The sequence below is a fragment of the Pungitius pungitius genome, chromosome 16, assembly GCF_949316345.1.
Source record: "Pungitius pungitius chromosome 16, fPunPun2.1, whole genome shotgun sequence".
NCBI lineage: Eukaryota > Metazoa > Chordata > Actinopteri > Perciformes > Gasterosteidae > Pungitius > Pungitius pungitius.
This window is the reverse complement of record NC_084915.1, coordinates 9,923,196-9,940,486: the sequence shown is the minus strand read 5'-3', so window position 1 is coordinate 9,940,486 and position 17,291 is coordinate 9,923,196. Positions and strand designations below refer to the sequence as shown.

The 17,291-nt window shown below is 42.1% G+C and overlaps 3 protein-coding genes across 3 annotated transcripts; 2 read left to right on the top strand and 1 right to left on the bottom strand.

Moving 5' to 3' along the window:
• Positions 1–468: 468 nt before the first annotated feature.
• bnip1b (BCL2 interacting protein 1b) lies at positions 469–4,333 on the top strand. The gene is made up of 6 exons (XM_037467087.2): positions 469–640; positions 1,527–1,619; positions 1,702–1,793; positions 2,231–2,338; positions 2,965–3,083; positions 3,222–4,333. Exons 1-6 carry the CDS (start codon positions 518–520, stop codon positions 3,416–3,418), a joined length of 732 nt encoding a protein of 243 aa, XP_037322984.1. The 5' UTR covers positions 469–517; the 3' UTR covers positions 3,419–4,333.
• Positions 4,334–4,428: 95 nt separating this feature from the next.
• Positions 4,429–12,809, bottom strand: LOC119215785 (uncharacterized). The gene is made up of 7 exons (XM_037468221.2): positions 12,660–12,809; positions 12,367–12,491; positions 12,072–12,279; positions 8,545–8,824; positions 7,851–8,032; positions 5,798–6,009; positions 4,429–5,218 (listed from the first exon to the last, which is right to left on the bottom strand). Exons 1-7 carry the CDS (start codon positions 12,807–12,809, stop codon positions 4,906–4,908), a joined length of 1,470 nt encoding a protein of 489 aa, XP_037324118.2. The 3' UTR covers positions 4,429–4,905.
• A 34-nt stretch (positions 12,810–12,843) lies between these two features.
• Positions 12,844–16,887, top strand: htatsf1 (HIV-1 Tat specific factor 1). The gene is made up of 10 exons (XM_037467086.2): positions 12,844–13,070; positions 13,833–13,997; positions 14,508–14,730; positions 14,972–15,019; positions 15,131–15,285; positions 15,455–15,618; positions 15,749–15,845; positions 15,947–16,036; positions 16,120–16,257; positions 16,478–16,887. Exons 1-10 carry the CDS (start codon positions 12,984–12,986, stop codon positions 16,736–16,738), a joined length of 1,428 nt encoding a protein of 475 aa, XP_037322983.2. The 5' UTR covers positions 12,844–12,983; the 3' UTR covers positions 16,739–16,887.
• Positions 16,888–17,291: the final 404 nt, after the last annotated feature.

Here is a 17,291-nt window from a genome sequence, read left to right as displayed (position 1 = left end):
TTGTGAATACTTCTTTGTCCTTGATTCTAATGCAGTATTTCTCTGACATTTATCCAGCTATATGTTCACATCTAGTTTATTTTAAAAAGTCACATCTACATTGCAGATATTTTTTGGGAAAAACAACAGATGGATTGAACTTTGTTAATTGACTCATTTTGTGTTTTTAGCTTTATATAAATCGCTTGCAACTTTTAATGAAGTTTAACCAGATAAACTCATGCAGGATTTGTTTTTACAAATTCACATTGTTTTGTCAAGCATTTGAAAATTCAAGCTTTATTATTCCAGTGGAGATCCTGTGCGTCCCATGTGAGTTGTTGCGCAAGTTTATTCCACAAAAAAATATTTCTATTCCAATTATTCCCATAAAACCGTACGGTGTAACTCAGAGGTAAACCTCAATAATTTAACATCTGTTTTCGGTTAGTAAGCCTATCATATGTTACGAGTGGTTGCACTATTTGCGGCATGAGATGAACGGTTAAGGCCGTTGCTTCGCCTTCAGCGGCGCTCGATGTATTTTGGACCTCCTGCTTGCTGTAGAAAAACAAACATGGCGTCTTACGCGGACGTACACGTCCGAATTTGTGCACACGAAATTATTAAATATGACCTAGAAATTAAGGCGCTCGTGCAGGTAACACTTAAATGTGACTGTTTTGTTTGTTTCCTCGTCTTTTTGCTCGTGGTGGTAGCCGTTGTTTTCTGTAGAGGTCCGCGCGAAGGCATCGTCGGCAGAGCTTAAATTCGCTCTAGATGCAAGCTAACAAAAATGTCAAGCTAATGTTATCTAAAGGGTGACTTTTAAAGAGTTAAAAGATACTTGTAATTCACGTTATAAGAAAAAAAGTGAATGATCGTATCAAGCATCGTCCCATCATTCATGACAGAGAGTCACGGGACGCCAGCGTTAGTCGACGTGTCCGACACACGAGGAGTAACGTTAAAATAAGTTATTATTTGATAGAACACATGATTTGTTTTTAGGCATCAAACTAGACCTTTTGCCCAATCGCTGAATGTTGGAAAAGTTCAAATTACTTAACCCCTCTAATCCCAATACCTTTACCACACCAAGAAAGTAAGCTTGGACATCTGCAGATGAATCAGTAAAGGCTGGCAGACTTGATATATATATTGCAATTATTTACAAATATTAACATTACATAAAATACTATTGTGTAAATTGTTAGTCTATTGACTAATACAATCAATAAATCCAATTAACAGTAATTAACGTTTTACTGTTTTTTAAAATAATGGATCATTCAGATAATATGATACTAGCGCATTACTGTTTGTGTAATTTCTGTTTCCCTTTTTGTTATATTTTATAAATTTAATTAATTCAGTACCTTTTTGAATGAAATTATGTATATATTTTATATAACAAATTTAAATATAACCATATAATTCTGAATCGTCGTTCGCATCACGTTTGTTAGTTTTTTTTGCTGTTGCTAATGTTTCCTGTTGAATAAACATGAGAACATGGCATCTCATTTTGTTCGTGTTACCCGTAGGACATCAGGGATTGCCCTGGACCTCAATCGACCCTCATGGAGCTCAATTCTCAGGTCAAGGAGAAGTTCAACAAGCTCAGAATTAGAATACAGGTGAGTCCTCACATCACATGTCTACTGTGTTCCTTTTGACAGATGTATTGCTTACAATATTTTATTGGTGTGCCTTTGACAGGATTTGGAGCAAATGGCCAGAGAACAGGACAGAGAGACGGACAGACTGGCCATCCAGGAAGAGACAGAAAGCCAGCGAAAGCAAATGCTGAGGTGTGTGAACCCATTTCCCCCTGAAGCACAGACTTTATTGACTTCATCAATCCTGCTTTAATGCCAGCGTCCCGTTAAGGGCTTATGTGAGTGAAGCCATCTTTATTTTGCCTTCACTCAACACATCTCAATATTGTGTTCTGCTTAGTTGAAACCCAAACCTAATGGATGTGCATCAGGTTTGGTGGTGTCTCTGTCTCCACAAGTGGGTAGTAAAGATTGGTATCTGGTTGGTAGTCTAAAAATGAAAATTAATGGGAGTAGTTCACATTCTAAGTGTTGACCCTTGAATCAAGTGATTGATGTATGATTTTGAAAAGGACCGTCGGCCACCTGAACAGCTGTTCACTGCTGTAGTTCACCACTGGCTGGTCAACTCGCTAGGTTGTTAGCATGTTAGCTTTTAAACAAATGTGTTTTTTGTTTTTTTTATCTAGTAACCAGACAGCATGGAGGAAAGCAAACCTGGCTTGTAAACTAGCCATAGACGTCACGGAGAAGAATGAGCTTCTGCATGGAGTTGAACACCAGGGCACCAGACAAAGGTCAGTAAATCCACAGGCTTTACTGTGGCGCTGAAACAATCCGCTTTAAACCATTATGACGTTAGCATGGCACATGTTTTGCTTTTGTTAAGCCTAAACCCCCAATGCCGGCATTTATTAAACATCTGTCAAACTCTCTGGTCTCTTCATAACCTAATTCCAGCCTGAAGAGACTGCATTTAAAAGTGAATTCCTCAGATGGGTTCAGTGTTACTCATAGTCCGTTGCTGAAACCAGTTTTTACTGCAAAAACATCCTAATTGATATTGAGAAATGGACATTTAAGTTGCGTCCAGCTGTCTCTATTATTAATGTTATTATTCAATTAACACCATTAATGATGTAGATCAGCATAGTGTTCCCTTCCTTTGTACAATATGCTGCTCAGTTACAGACTTGTCCATGTTTGTGAGCAATCGACCAGCAGTGATACAAGTTGTGCGCCAGGGACACACCTCAAATTCAAAGCCTGTTTTTTACCTCAGAGGCATCAATTTTGCAGATATATTCTGTCCCTCACTCGCTAAAGTAATTTGCACGTCAATCTCATTTGAGAAATGTGGATAGTGAGAGTGGTTTGACTTCATACAGACTTCAGATCAGCTCTGTGTGTCTTTCTCTTTCAGGAAGGCGACTAAAGAAAGCCTAGCAGAAACCAGTAGCAACATTACAGAGAGTCTGATGTCTATGAGCAGGATGATGGCTGAACAGGTGAAGCAGAGTGAGGACACTATTGGCACACTGGGTAAAAAAAACCTCTACTTTGTTAATGTTTCAGGGTTATAGTTTGTGCACAAAAGATGATTCCAATATGTTTCTATTTCTCATCACGATTTACTAACACGTCTTCCCTCTTAAACCTTTTATACTCCACCTCACACAGCCACTTCTTCGAGGACGGTGCAGGAAACCAATGAGGAGTTTAAAAGCATGACAGGAACCATTCACCTGGGGAGGAAACTGATCCTCAAGTACAACCGGCGGGAGCTCACAGACAAGCTGCTCATCTTCCTGGCTCTGGCCCTTTTCCTCGCCACAGTCCTTTACATCCTTAAGAAACGTCTCTTCCCTTTCATTTAGCTCCCCGGCTAAAAAATTCACCCAATTCAAGTTCTTTCACTCAGCCTTACGACAAGGACTTGGAAACAGTCCTAAGACCTGACTTTGGCATATAGAGCGAAGCTTCAAGTGAAAACTCTTCATCTGGTTGAATTTAGCACAATATGCAATATGTGAGTAAGGGGTACATGGGTAAACTTAAATTTGAACCTTCTGAGGTTTGCAACAACAGCGATGGGGGTAACGCCTCAGCATGCTTCAAACAAACGTGTGCCGATCAACCGTCTTCCAAAGGCACGTGGTTTTATACTCGCAAATAGCGAAAAGCTCAAAGCCGGCTGGCTTAGCCTCAGCCCCTCGTTCCCACATCACATCCCAACAGATGTTGCCTTTGAGTGACCAGGTCATCTTGAAGAGGCGATTTATACAAATTAAGATACGGGTGCGCACTTTGAAGCAGTTCCTCCTCGAACGCCATCACAGATGAAAGAGTTTTGAGAGAAGTTCCAATTCTGTATACTTTTATGACCTTTGCACCCACTAAGTAGACAGGGCTGATTTAGAGAAGCACATTGAAGCATTCTGAGGCTTTAGCACATCATCCGGCATATGGAACCAACAAGAGTCAAAGCTGTCGTATAAGTCAAACCTCACTTAATTTACTCGTTGTCAAATTAAAACTTTTGTATGTGTTCGACACCGTGCCTTTCCTCCTTCGGACGTCTCCACAACTGATTCTAGAAAATGGATTACACACCTTCTTAAAATGTATCTTCCAAATTGAGTCAGAAGTAGTGAATGTTGAACGCTTCCAGTTCTACAGATGTACCAGTAGGTGGCAGGATACCCAACCTTCCCCACATCAGAGATGCTTTATTGTTCAGTTCTGTGACATTTTTTTAGAGACGCCGACCCACTAACAAACTTCTTGTCAAGTTGTTGACGATTATTTAATTTCAATCAGAATACGTAGTCTTTAAGATAAGAATATGTATTTTATTTGTTATTTGTTTAAATAAAAAGTTACAATACATGTCTTAAAATCTGTCGTCTGTATGAAATGTGACTCAAGCAGAGCATCAAAAATACATATTCATAGAACAAAGAGTGCTTTCCTTCCTACAGACTGAACCCTGACTCTACAAGATGCCGTTAGATAATATGTCCACTTTATGGTGCGCAATAAAACACTAGTGTACAAAAACTGATTTGAAATGTCAGAATACTGACTGAGATAGCAGCTGAATCCCTGGTATGTTTCACTGCAGGATACAGCGACTGCAGTTTACTGTGACGTTGACGTGAGGTAGATAAATGGTTTTCATCCGAAATCAAATGTAAAAAATATTAATCTAGCATGGATACCCAACATATTTAATAAGTTAAAGTTAGATTGCTTTCACCAGCAATGAGACACTAAACTACTACCACCACTGCTGGTGTAATAATAATAAGTGCCATGACTTTAGTGTACCCTAGCTGCACCTATGCTTGACTCGCCTGCCTCTTCATACAGAAGTAACATTGGCTCTCTCAGATTGGTTGGCGTTGCGACTCAGGCCTTCCCTCTGCTCTGGTTCGGACACCTCGGTCGACTGCCTCAGGTGCACTTGATTTGCGACAGGCAAGGACCCGACGGGTGGTGGTGGTGGGGCGGTGGTGTTCTGCAGAGCGTCTGCTTGGCGGTGAGAGCAGGTGCTGCCGAAGCTGCTGCACAGCGCCCCCCAGTGGTGCTCGCACTGCGCGCGCAGCCGCTGCCCGACCCACGACCCGACTTTGTCTCCGCACCTCAACAGGAAGTTCATCAGCTCCACGTGAGGTCTGAGGAAACCAAGCGCACACCTTTGTCCTTTAACACAGACCTGTGGTGTATTTAGGAAAGTACATTCATACATACCGGGTACATAGTCTTTAAGGTAAGAATATGTATTTACGTTAGGCTTTTTTTTTAAACAGTGTTTCTCAACACGTTATGCTGTGATTTCTCTTTGACATACGGTACAAATCATTTATCAGGTTTATTGTGTTTGCCACATTGTGCATATTTCTATATGTGTATGACTTACTGAGTACCATTCTCGAAGTGATAACATGATACCGTGGTTTAACTTTTTATGCCATATAATTTGACATGGATTTCCATGACATTTAATTTGTTTTTCATGATATCATCACACATTATACTATTAAACATTACTAAAACATAGCTCTGTTTTTATTCTATTGAGCCGGAAAGCACAACACCAGGACCCTTACACAGCATCCTCAAAATAAACTAATACTAAAATAAATTTCATTTATATGTATGTAATGTTGAACTTGGGCTCAATACTGCAGTAATTGAGAGGATGTTGTGGTATCAGGTTACTGGTTGCGTGTGTGTGTGTCTGTGTCTCTCACCCCGGGGGAAACATCAGGTGGAACTGCACCAGGTTGCCCATGGTATCCATGTGGTCTTGTGGCGCGAGGCAGAGCTGGTGTTTGGAGTAACACTCCCTCTGGAGTGAGAACACCATCTCTTTTACCGCTGAGCACCGGCGGCTCACACAGCTGAAGCGCTGCCTCAGACCCAGTGCCATGCACCGCAACGCTTCCTTCACAAAGGACTTTCCCTGGAAGGAGAAGGAGAGCAACATGAGGAATCAGTCTCATTTCTGATGATTTGGGCAGCAAAGCTGCATGTACTGAGCGAGCACAATGTCAACCTCCTGTTTATGTCTACAGACTCAAACAACAAATATACATCATAAAAAGTCATAGTATTGTCTTCCAATAAAAATATGTATAGTATAGGATGCCAAAACAATGGGGAAGACATTGTATGGTATGCCATAGCGATGCAAAAATAAATTGCCGCATAGTATGGCAAGTATAGAATATAATAACAAAATATTCTATACTTCTTATATTCTATAAGTCATATCACAGTTAGTCATACAAATCTCAACGACAAAAACCCTCATTGTTTAGTATGTCATAGAATGTCATTGTTCAGTATGCAATAAAATCATAAAAAGCAATCAGTGTACAATACCTTGACAATTACCTGAGAAAAGTCCATAGCATAGCCCATAATATATCAAATTCATAAAGTATGCCATACAAAGGTCATATATAGCATGCTGTTTAACAGATCATGGCATAGTATCCAGATAGTGGGCCCAAAGTAATAGTACAGTATGTTACTATACAGATGATAATAAAAAAAGTATAGTCTGCTATTAAAATGCTATAAATCACTAAATGCGCAAGGGAGAATGAAAAGATAAAAGGCACAACCAAAAATTCAATGCCTACATTTTTGTTTACTTTGTACGGTTGTTATTGTACACAAAATAGGAGAATCAATAAGTTTTCAAACCACACAGAATATCTACTTACATAACAATGTTTCATGGAGTGACCAAAAGCAGATGTATTGGGAACTAAAGTTGGTATTGGTCCATCAAAACTCACATTACTGTATGTGGGCCTGGCAGACATTTCTTAAAAATGTCCCCCAGTGGTTGGCCAACCGCTCCTATTGCATACTAACAACAACAGACATAAGCTATGCTGTAGATCCCGTGAACCAAATGGAATATTTCATGGACCTTTGCAAAGTATTTTGTGATTTCATTACATTAGATTTTTCAAATCACTAAGACAGTTCTCGTAATTCTTTGGCAGATGGTATAGATTCTGGAGCAAACATTGTTTTGCTCTTTTAGATTTAAAAAAACACCTATTATCATGCAGAATGTTGCTTTGACCTTCAGACCGGACCCTCCAGAATGCACTGGGGCGGTTTGCAGCGGAGTGCGAAACACTCGGGACGAGAGTCAGTACCTCTGATTAGAGGCCAGGCTTCTCCGGGGGGTGGGAGCGAGTCACTGAGCCTAAACCAAAGCGAGGGAGTTCAAGTGTCTCAGGGTCTGGTTCAGAACTGAAGGGAAAATGCAGCGTGAGATTGACAGGTGGTTCGGCGCGGCGTTGGTGGCGATGCAGTGACGCCATAGTGGTGCATAGGGAGCGGAGATAGTGGGCAAAATCTCTCAATTTACCAATTACTCTATGTTCTGACCCACACCTGTGGTCTTGGGCTTTGAACCGAAAGAATGAGAACGTTGATATAAGCCACAAACATGAGCTTCCTTGGAGTAAAGCCGAAACCTCCTTCAAGCCAGAAGGAGAAACTCAGGTGCTTTGGGCATCTGTTGAGGATATCTCCTAGGTCCTCCGGGCATGCCCAACCCGGGGTAGACCCTAGACACGCGGGTGGGACGATGCATCTCGTCTGACCTGTGCTGCGGGTGTTGCGCTTCAACAACCTCTCTTGAGAGAGAGGCTGCTTCTCTAGTGCAAATCTGATGTGGCACAATATCCAGCTCTCTTATAAATATATTAACTAAATCTATCACTCCATTATACTCCATTTTCTTTGTAATTTTCTAATTGTCGTGATGTAGCCCACCTGTGAGTCATAGCACCCCGCGTTGTGCAGCAAAGTGAGACAGATGTGGTGCAGCCCTTGGATCTCACAGGAGTTGTTGTTAAAACACTGAAACGTCCCACAGCCGACGTCCCCTGAACTCACCAGGCAACTCTGAATCTCGGCTGAGAGGGAGAGAAAGTCACAAAGAGCAAGCCTGTGTTCTGATTAGAAAGGACAATATAAGCATTAGAAATAGATTAACATCACACATTACGAGGACTTTGAGAACGTCTTGTTGTGTGCAGAAAGGGAACTGCATCGGTTTTACAGACAGAAAAGTCAAAATTGACAATGTAATGTCAATTCTAAATAAAGTTTCTGTTCTCTGTTGCTGAGAAAATAATATCACACAGATCTCTTTAACATGCGTCAGGGGGACTCCGTGATGATAAGCTTTTACTAGATTCTAAATATAACAAACATGAATGCCATTGTGTCGTCAACAAGGCATCCAGTGCGGAGCGTTACATTGCCTCATGAAGGCACGTGATCAATTGATTTTCCCGCTAAAGATTGCTCTTGAGTGTAACCTCGCACATATTTTCAAACAATTAAAGAACCAACGACTGATCGATTATTCCTGCAGACCCACCCGTTTGAATACAAGTCGTGAAACACCCGGAAGCACTGTGACTGAAGGCAGAGAGTCGAGGCAGCAGCCGCTGGGACTCACCTGCGCTCTGCGGGGACAGGCGCTTTTTGACTTGGCTCCCTTGCTTCTCGTGCGCATCTCGCAGATCCAGGGTCAGCACCTGCTGACAGACCACGAGCAGGAACAACCCGGCGGACACGTGGGCTGGCATGCTTTCTATTGGAGGCCCTTCTCTCTTTACTCCGTAGCTTCCACAGGTTCTGGAGCGGTGTCGCCTCGCACAGGGTGTCCGCTGGAAACTATCCCCGCTGCACGGAGGCTGAAATATATGAAGCCGCATGAGCAATGCGCGTTCACGTCTCTACCAATAGCAGCGCAGCCCCGTGACGTCACTAGGAAGGAGCAAAAGGTTCATCATTGAGGAGAGAATTTAACATGTGCAGCCGGGTTTGAATAAATCCGATTATTGATTCTCGATGTGATTGAGTTTTCTTATTTATTATCCAATATAATAAAAAAAACTGCACAGGGAAATGAGTGCACTGCATCTCATGTGTCCACTGTAAGAGGGTGCTCTCATATATTATATCATCTTTTTGGTCCGCTCAACCAGACTTTATGATGTTTTATATTCTCCAGCAGGACACTTGAGTTGTGTTTCTTGGAACCAAGACGAGTGGGTCACGCTGTCCTCTCTCCGAGTCCTCCAGTCAACAATACCAAAATAATATCCAAACATTCTCTGGTAGCAGCTGTCTTAAATGGGATCTTCCTGTTCCTCTGGAGTCTGCAGGTCATCCACTTAAGACATCCACACTCACACAGCCAGATTGCATCGAGTGTGCTTGAGGGTTAGCAGCTGCTTTCTTGGCAGGGAAACGTGCCGTGAGAAACGTAGGCGCAGTCAGACTAAAAGAGAGAGAGAGCAGGAGTGTGTGATAAGGGTCATGGCATAGTGGGGGGCGGGGAGAGAGGGGGGGGGGGGTGGGGACAAGACGGGGATCCGTTTATACTAATACATTTTTTTATTTTTATATTTTAATATTGATATGAAGAAACCGGTTGGAGCCAGCATTGATTTTACAAGATTCTATGCAGCATTCTGGAGACCATTTTTAACGATTCATTAACATTCATAACTGCGGACTCAATTACAAGTGAGAAACCCATGAGCATTTATTTATATATTTATTTACATTTATATTTACACCCGGCAAACACTTGAAAGAACCCTACACACACACACAAACACACAATTTGTATAATGTATTCAACATGCATGCTCTGACTAGATCAGCCTTTACGTACAGGTTGATCTAGTCAATGTGTTCCATTCTTGCAGCCCAGTTGTTGTGGTCGTGTTTTGTCTCGTAACGGCCTTGACCTTTGACCTTTGACCCGTGACATCAACAAAGAGACAGGCCATAGTCATGTGACACCACGGCATCAACATCATCACGCGGGTAAAAAAAACACACAAAAGAAAACACAATTCTTGCTACTATAACCATTGGGTTTATCTGCCCTGCGTCCATGTGGCCCCCAATAAAGATTGCTTAAAACAAATCTAAGTGTGTGTGTTGTTGTGTGAGGTCAAGGTACAGAGACGGGGTACATTCATGTGTATCCATGCTGGGGCCCAGCTGGGGGAAACACACTCTCTTTTGGGGGCTAATGTTCGAGTTCTTTTTTCGTTTCGCTGCATTCTGTCTCTTCCTGGTTCAAAACATCCTCCCACAGCTTTCCTCACACAAGCCCTGACGACCACCCTCCCACGCAATGACCCTTCACCCCGACACTGAACACACAAACGCACCCAAATGCTACACTAATGCATATAGACACCACTGCGCAAACAACACACACGCAGGGGCCTCCCCGCCTCGGACCCTCACATGATCATGTTGTGAATAACATGTCTGCCTCTGGAGATGTCTCTGCATCCATACAGTAAAAATCACACTCATCCAGTATGTGACTCAAGAGGAAGCATAACGTTTGGGTAACTTGGGTCAGTTGTTTGCATTGCGTTTATGTATTCAGTTCATCATTTAGTTGACTTGAAGTTACTTGAGCAGAACTATGAGTAAATAAGAATGTATGATTTTGTGATTTAGCTGAATAGGGAGTCACATTTTAGTGATTAAAAAGTCATTAATACATTGATTTATTCTTGTAAATTTGCACAGAGTAACAAAACAATCAATTTGTTTTTACTATTTTGTAGCCTTTTTCATTCAATTGGGTTTAATGGGAAATAACAATTATTCAAATCATTAAAACATCATCCATGAATTCAAGTAAGCATATTTATACATTGACGTTATTTATGTTAACCTGTACATCCCGAACAAAAACAAGCAGTAACAATGGATTGAGGTTTAAGACTTATTCATGAAGGCTTTCAAAGCAACCTCTAACCCTGTGAGGAAATTAGACAAAAAACAGGCACACAAAGGGTGGCTTACGTCTGTGACTTTTTGAAGATAAAGCACAAAAAATGTTTTTCATTCAACCATCATGCAGACCTCTGCAGGGTGGATGGTATTTTTTAAGATATTGGAAGAATGAAAGCAGCTGACATGAGCGGCTCATATAAAGGGTACTGAGCCAGTATTCCCTGAATGCACTACTGCGTACAGTAATAGTTAATGTCATGTTTCAAACACGCCCTGCATACCTGTTCATGTGGAGCGTTGGGGTGTGGTGAGGCATGGAAATGTAGGCCTCAGAATATTATCAAGTGCATGTGATAGTCTAGACTGGCTGAGAAAAAAAACACCACATTTAGTTTAATTTTATGATTTTGCTTCAAAATGCTATCAAAAATCTTTGGATACAGCAGAGTATCTTTAGTAATGAAATGCACAAAACAGGTACAACCAAAAAAATAGAACCACAACATAATTGAGGGGCAGTGATGTCAACAGAGTTTAGAAAAGCACATTGGATTCACAAGCAATGCTGCATTCTAAATACATCTGCCACGGTGTGATAAAAAAAATTGAGACACCTTGACACTGACAAATATTCTTACATAAATGTCTTTCAATAAATCACTCTGAGTTGGACAGAAACTATGATCTTCTTCTTCTGAAAGAAGCCTGACAACTTCCCACATCATGATGAATGAGCGTGAATCAAGTGTAACATATTTTTAGACAACATATTCAAGGAAAATGTCAATAGAAGAGCCCAAGTGAGAAATGTGCGTTTTGATAATGTGCAACTTCAAAGCCACGGCCTGTCGATATCGCACGTTTTTCCCCCATAAGCAGCGCTGTGCAGTGAAAGTGTGCCGCTCCGCATTGTCCAACATCCACAGACGAGCCACGAAACCAAATCTCATGCGGATAACTTTGAAAGAAGAAACACTCCAGACGCTGGTTCTTCAGAAAAAACAACCTGCTACTCGTCCTCTTCTTCTGTCCCCATCTTCTCATCTGGTGCTGCACCTTTCAAAAAAGTTGCACACATCTGTACAGCAAGTTATGTGTCCTATCACAACGTGTACCTGCGGCGGGGTGGAGAATATTCATTTCTTAACGGCATATCTTAAATTGTTCTCGGGCCCTAAACTGTAGTGCACTTTATACTAACAGGCCTCACGGGGTTTTGGGGCCAGGCGCAGGGGGGGCCTCCTGTAGATCCAACGGCTCTGACGGTGCACAGTTAGAACTGAAGGCGCCGTCCCTTTTCTCCCCTGACAAGAAATCGTGAATTGCAGTTTCTATGTGCGGCCGAAAAGTGTGATTCATCTTGGGGTCGACGACCTGAGTGATGATCCTGTCCACACCGGACTCCAGCATACCGGACCTGGAGGAAACAGTTGCGAGACAAATAGGAGTTACAGAACTACTGTTAATTAACCAAGAGGCGAAGGCAGCGAACGGGAGCACTCACTGAACAACACTTTGTCTCAGCCCGTTCCTCATCTGGTTCTTGTTGATGGACGGGTTCCAGTCCTGCGTGCTCAGGTGCGACGTCACGTAGTTGTCGACTTTCTGTCGCAGGTTCTGATAGGCGGGCTGGCAGCAGAGAACACACGCAGAGTGCAATGACACGACCGCGAGGGAGAACACGCTGCTAGATTGGTTTCAACTAGCGACGACTTCACAACCAACGATAGCCACCAATAGATGTTAAGTTGACTAACGTCAGCCCATCGTGGCGCTGTGGCTAGCCGAATGACTTACCTTCGTATCAACGTCAGCGAGACAATCGCGGCGGAACTCGTCGAAAAGCCCGTGGTTCTTCAGATGCTCCACGATCATACCGATTAACTGCGGGTCTCCCGGTGGGAGGTCGCCCGGACTGACGTTAACGTTACCGCTACCCTCCGCCATGACAGGCCGATGTACCGCTAAAGGGGTTGATAAATTAGCTGCTAGCTAACTGAGCTTGTTGTCGAACAAGACGTGACACGGGGACGCTGCGAGCGGAGTGACTGTGTTGAATACGAGGGGGGAAAAGGTAGAAGCTGCACGACAAATCGAGCGCTTCTTTTTCACTAGTCACGCATGCGTACTGCAAACCTGACACCGGAAGTACTTCATTTAAGGGTCGGGTGGAAGGGTAACGTTAAACGTTTGCGCCTAAAGCTAAAGGTAATATTCATTAAATAAGCTGCTCAAAAACAGGTTGTTTCTGTGGATGGGTTTCTAGACGCAGGGAATTTGTTTAGTTAACCTTTGCACCTACCATATTTTAGACTGGACTAACGCTATTGTCGTTGGAGGTAACGACAATAGCGTTAGCCAACATTAGCTGTTGGCTAACACCAAATGATTTATCGCCCAACCTTCTTACTCACAAGCCCATAACTTTTAATGTTACCAAATGGTCATCATCCTAATGTGAACCAAACATCGAAAGCGGTGTTAACGCGGACAGCACATTTGTCTAAATTGGCTTAACGCCACCAATTCATGTTGTCAGTTCATCAAACAAACCACAGTGTAACGTTAAATGATTAAAAGAACTGACACATTTTTCACCAGGAGCTAACGTTATATGTTGAAATGTGATATTTGGCTAAGCAGAGTCCTTGATTGTTTGTTACAGTACTGTCCTGACAGTGACACATGTGTTCAATGTCGTGCTTTTACCTATTATTGAGTAGCCATGTATACCTTTTTACTAAATCCACGAGCAGAGGAAAAAGACACACGATGCGCTTCTTTGCTGTCTTTTCTCACTTCAGTTGGATAGTAACCCAAACATACTTCCTATTACCACATTAAAACAAGTTAAAGTTAAATCTTATAAGAACAAGGATATGTTAAAACAAGATATGACATGAATACTACTCCCTTGTTGGTTTAATACGGTTGCTTTATACATGCATGTTATACACGTTCTTGTTGCAGATGAGTGCTCAATCAAATGCCAACAAAGAGTTTATGGAGCAGCTGCGGCTGCAGGAACTCTATGAACGGAGAACTGAGGGTGGCTCTGATCCAAACACCTACACCGACCCAGAGGACGGGACCGTGTATGACTGGGACCCCGAAAAGAAGGCCTGGTTCCCTAAAGTATGAACTTTTGTTTTCCTTCTTCATATATATGTTCAGTCCCTGAACTTTAGATCTACCCTATTTTTGGGCAGCAGTCTTTGGACATATTTAGATTATGTCTTCTACCTGTTCTGATTAGCCCAGGTTTGATTATGTAACAGGCCAGCTCATCTCTGCAGTATTATCATATTTCACCTAAAATAATACATTGAACATTAACATTTAGAATCTAAATATTGCAGCGCCTGTAATTTGGGGAAACTGGAATGTAATAATTGCAATTTAATTACGATTCATATGCCATGCTATTCTGACCAGTGGCGCTGTGGCATAGCAACAGTAATGTTAAAAAGGAAGTGAAATAAAAGCCCATCATACCAGTTTCTACTTACCACTCTCGGCAACAAAATACATTATTGGAAGAACAAAATAGAAATGTCAATGCACCCCAAATATGATTTCAGACATGGTACGTACTTGTTTAAAGTTTCACTGTTCATTTTAAGAAAGTTTGCTTCGTTTCTCTAGATAACAGAGGACTTCATTGCAGCCTACCAGGCCAACTATGGCTTCACTCAGGATGGAGATCCAGATCCCAACAAAACTGCAGTGAGCAGCTCCAACCCAGCAGCCCCAGAACCACAAAGCAAGCCTTCAGAAAAGGCCAAACCAGGAGATTCCTCCAAGAAAAAGAACGCAGACAAGCAGGAAGAAGCAACACAGAAAGGGGAGAAGAGAAAACCAGATCCAGGTAAAGTTACATCCAAAACCACAAAGAGAGAAAAGAGAGAAAACCAGGGAATTAACTAACACAGGGATGGTAAATTATGGGGTTCTTTTTGAACAGCTAGTCATTGATGTATGTTTCCACATTAAACCTGTGTACAATAGTGATTATTACCAGGATACAATTTTATGCATGAGTTTAAGTTGGAACAATCAAATCAATTCTTTTGATAAATGCCTTTTCCTTCCTTTCTCATGCTTTATAGGATGGTTTGATATAGAGGACAATAAAAACACAAACGTCTACGTCTCTGGTTGGTATTTCTACGATTTATTTTCTCATTGTCAAGAAGACATCTTTCCAGCAACTAGCTGACTGTCAGGGTCCTCACTCTCCCTCATTTCTCTTCCTTCTACCTCCTCAGGCCTGCCTCTCGACATCACTCCTGATGAATTTGCTGAGTTGATGACCAAGTGTGGCATTGTGATGCGGGACCCCATTACTGAAGAGTACAAGGTCAAACTCTACAAGGATAGAGAGGGAAATCTAAAGGGAGATGGTCTCTGCTGTTATCTCAAGGTCTGTCCGTCCTTGCTTGCCTAAAGCTTAATTTATAATGACCACAGGTGTGTGACAACAAGGTTCTGCCTGGGATTTGGCTAGTGACACTGTATATAGAAGTATCAATTGCAATAGTATTGCATTACTCTACAGTGAAGTGACAGTGTGTGTTTGTGATTCTCTGCAGAAGGAGTCAGTGGAGTTGGCTCTGCGTCTGATTGATGAGTCGGAGGTCAGAGGGTACAGACTCCACGTGGAAGCAGCGCGGTTTGAGCTAAAGGGCCAGTACGACGCCAGCAAGAAGAAGAAGAAGAACAAAGATTATAGGAAAAAAATGCAGCAGCAACAGAAGTACATTCTACCTCCCTGTTCCATTTGATTTGACTTCCCTCTTGTGCTACTTTGCATGAGAGGAGGAACAGCCAACATGCTCAAATGGACCAACAGAAGAATCTTCTTTTCTGTGTCTTTGTCCGTGCAGACAGTTGGACTGGAGGCCAGAGAAGCAAGGAGAATTGAGGAAGAGGCATGAAAAAGTTGTCATCATTAGGAACATGTTCCACCCCAGTGACTTTGAGGTGCGGAGAGACATACACATTCACATACATGCCTACACACACAAACACACGTTGTCCATTGAGGGTAATAATCTCTGCTCTCTCTGGTTTGGCCTTTGTAGGAAGACCCACTGGAGTTAAACGAGTATCGTGATGATCTGCGAACAGAGTGCGAGAAGTTTGGAGGCGTCAAGAAGGTCATCCTCTTCGATGTGAGTTTAATGTCAATCATGATACTCAGAGTAAAATGGTTTGTTAGTGGCATTAATATGGAGCTGGCATGTTTGTGTTGTAGAGACACCCGGACGGCGTGGCATCGGTCGCATTTAAGGAGCCCGAACAAGCAGATGCGTGCATAGAGTCCTTCAATGGTCGCTGGTTTGGAGGAAGGCAGCTGAGTGCTCTGCTTTGGGATGGAACAACAGACTATCAGGTACACCAAATGCAAGATACAAATGTGAATTTAGCAATAAAGAAATATTATATAAATATGACATCAAATTTTGTGATTGTCATTTCCAAGGCTTCTGAAAGTAGTCATCATTCCTACCAACAAGTCATGTGATATTACTAACATATTACTAATTTACTAACTTACTAAACTCTGCATCTGGAAAGAATTTGCAGCTTTAATGGTGATACTGTTTTTGCAGGTGGAAGAGACCACACGAGAGCGTGAAGAGCGACTGAAAGGATGGTCTACTTTTCTGGAGGGAGGAGATAAGGGACTGCAGAACAATACTGAGAAGCCAGCAGAAGGCAACGCCACCAAAACAGAACCCACAGAACCCTCCAGCACCACAGAGCCCGAACAGCATCCCAAAAAAGAACCACAGAAACAGGAACAGGAAGAGGAAGAGGAAGCAGACTCTACAGATAGCAGCCTTGAAGGGAGTGATGATGAGAAAGCCTAGGTCCTTATTTAAACATCTTTGGTCCCCATGGCAACCAATCAGGACAGTTGTAGTAGATTGTGAACGTTCTGACTGGGCGAGGAGGAGGTGGTATTGGTATGGTTTGAGCTGTTTTGTAATGTAGAAAAATAAAATTGTGATTTTGGCTACCCTATCATAACTATTTTGGTTTACACCCTAAGTACACATGCACCACAAGTACAGCACAGCTTAACCTATATTTTAGGTTTGTAATGAAAACCACGATGATGATCACCAGACTGCACGGATATCAAAGGGACACTTTGGGTAGAATCTGTTGGTACACAAATGTATAATCTTGAATATTTAGTTGGTTTTACAAACCTTGTGAAAAAGTACATGTATTGTAGTGAAATGTTTAAATTGATTAACAACAAACTTGAAAATACTTGACTATTTTTTAACATAATATATTTTGACTTTTTTTCCCCCCAAATATATATCTTTTTACACAACTCCCTGCCAATAATTCTAAAATTGATGAGCATTGGCCCTCCCCCTGCCTCCCACTAGAGAGCACTGTAACCCTGCT

Bases quoted from the DNA above. Each gene is read 5' to 3' on its own strand.
- bnip1b (XM_037467087.2), top strand. From the start codon at position 518: ATGTATTTTGGACCTCCTGCTTGCTGTAGAAAAACAAACATGGCGTCT. The intron at 641-1,526 runs GTAACACTTAAA...TGTTACCCGTAG, and splicing joins AAATTAAGGCGCTCGTGCAG to GACATCAGGGATTGCCCTGG. The intron at 1,794-2,230 runs GTGTGTGAACCC...TTTTTTATCTAG, and splicing joins CAGCGAAAGCAAATGCTGAG to TAACCAGACAGCATGGAGGA.
- LOC119215785 (XM_037468221.2), bottom strand. From the start codon at position 12,809: ATGGCGGAGGGTAGCGGTAACGTTAACGTCAGTCCGGGCGACCTCCCA. The intron at 12,492-12,659 runs GTAAGTCATTCG...CTCTGCTGCCAG, and splicing joins TCGCTGACGTTGATACGAAG to CCCGCCTATCAGAACCTGCG. The intron at 6,010-7,850 runs GTGGGCTACATC...TTCTCCTTCCAG, and splicing joins CGGGGTGCTATGACTCACAG to GGAAAGTCCTTTGTGAAGGA.
- htatsf1 (XM_037467086.2), top strand. From the start codon at position 12,984: ATGCGTACTGCAAACCTGACACCGGAAGTACTTCATTTAAGGGTCGGG. The intron at 15,619-15,748 runs GTACATTCTACC...TTGTCCGTGCAG, and splicing joins AAAATGCAGCAGCAACAGAA to ACAGTTGGACTGGAGGCCAG. The intron at 15,846-15,946 runs GTGCGGAGAGAC...TGGCCTTTGTAG, and splicing joins TCCACCCCAGTGACTTTGAG to GAAGACCCACTGGAGTTAAA.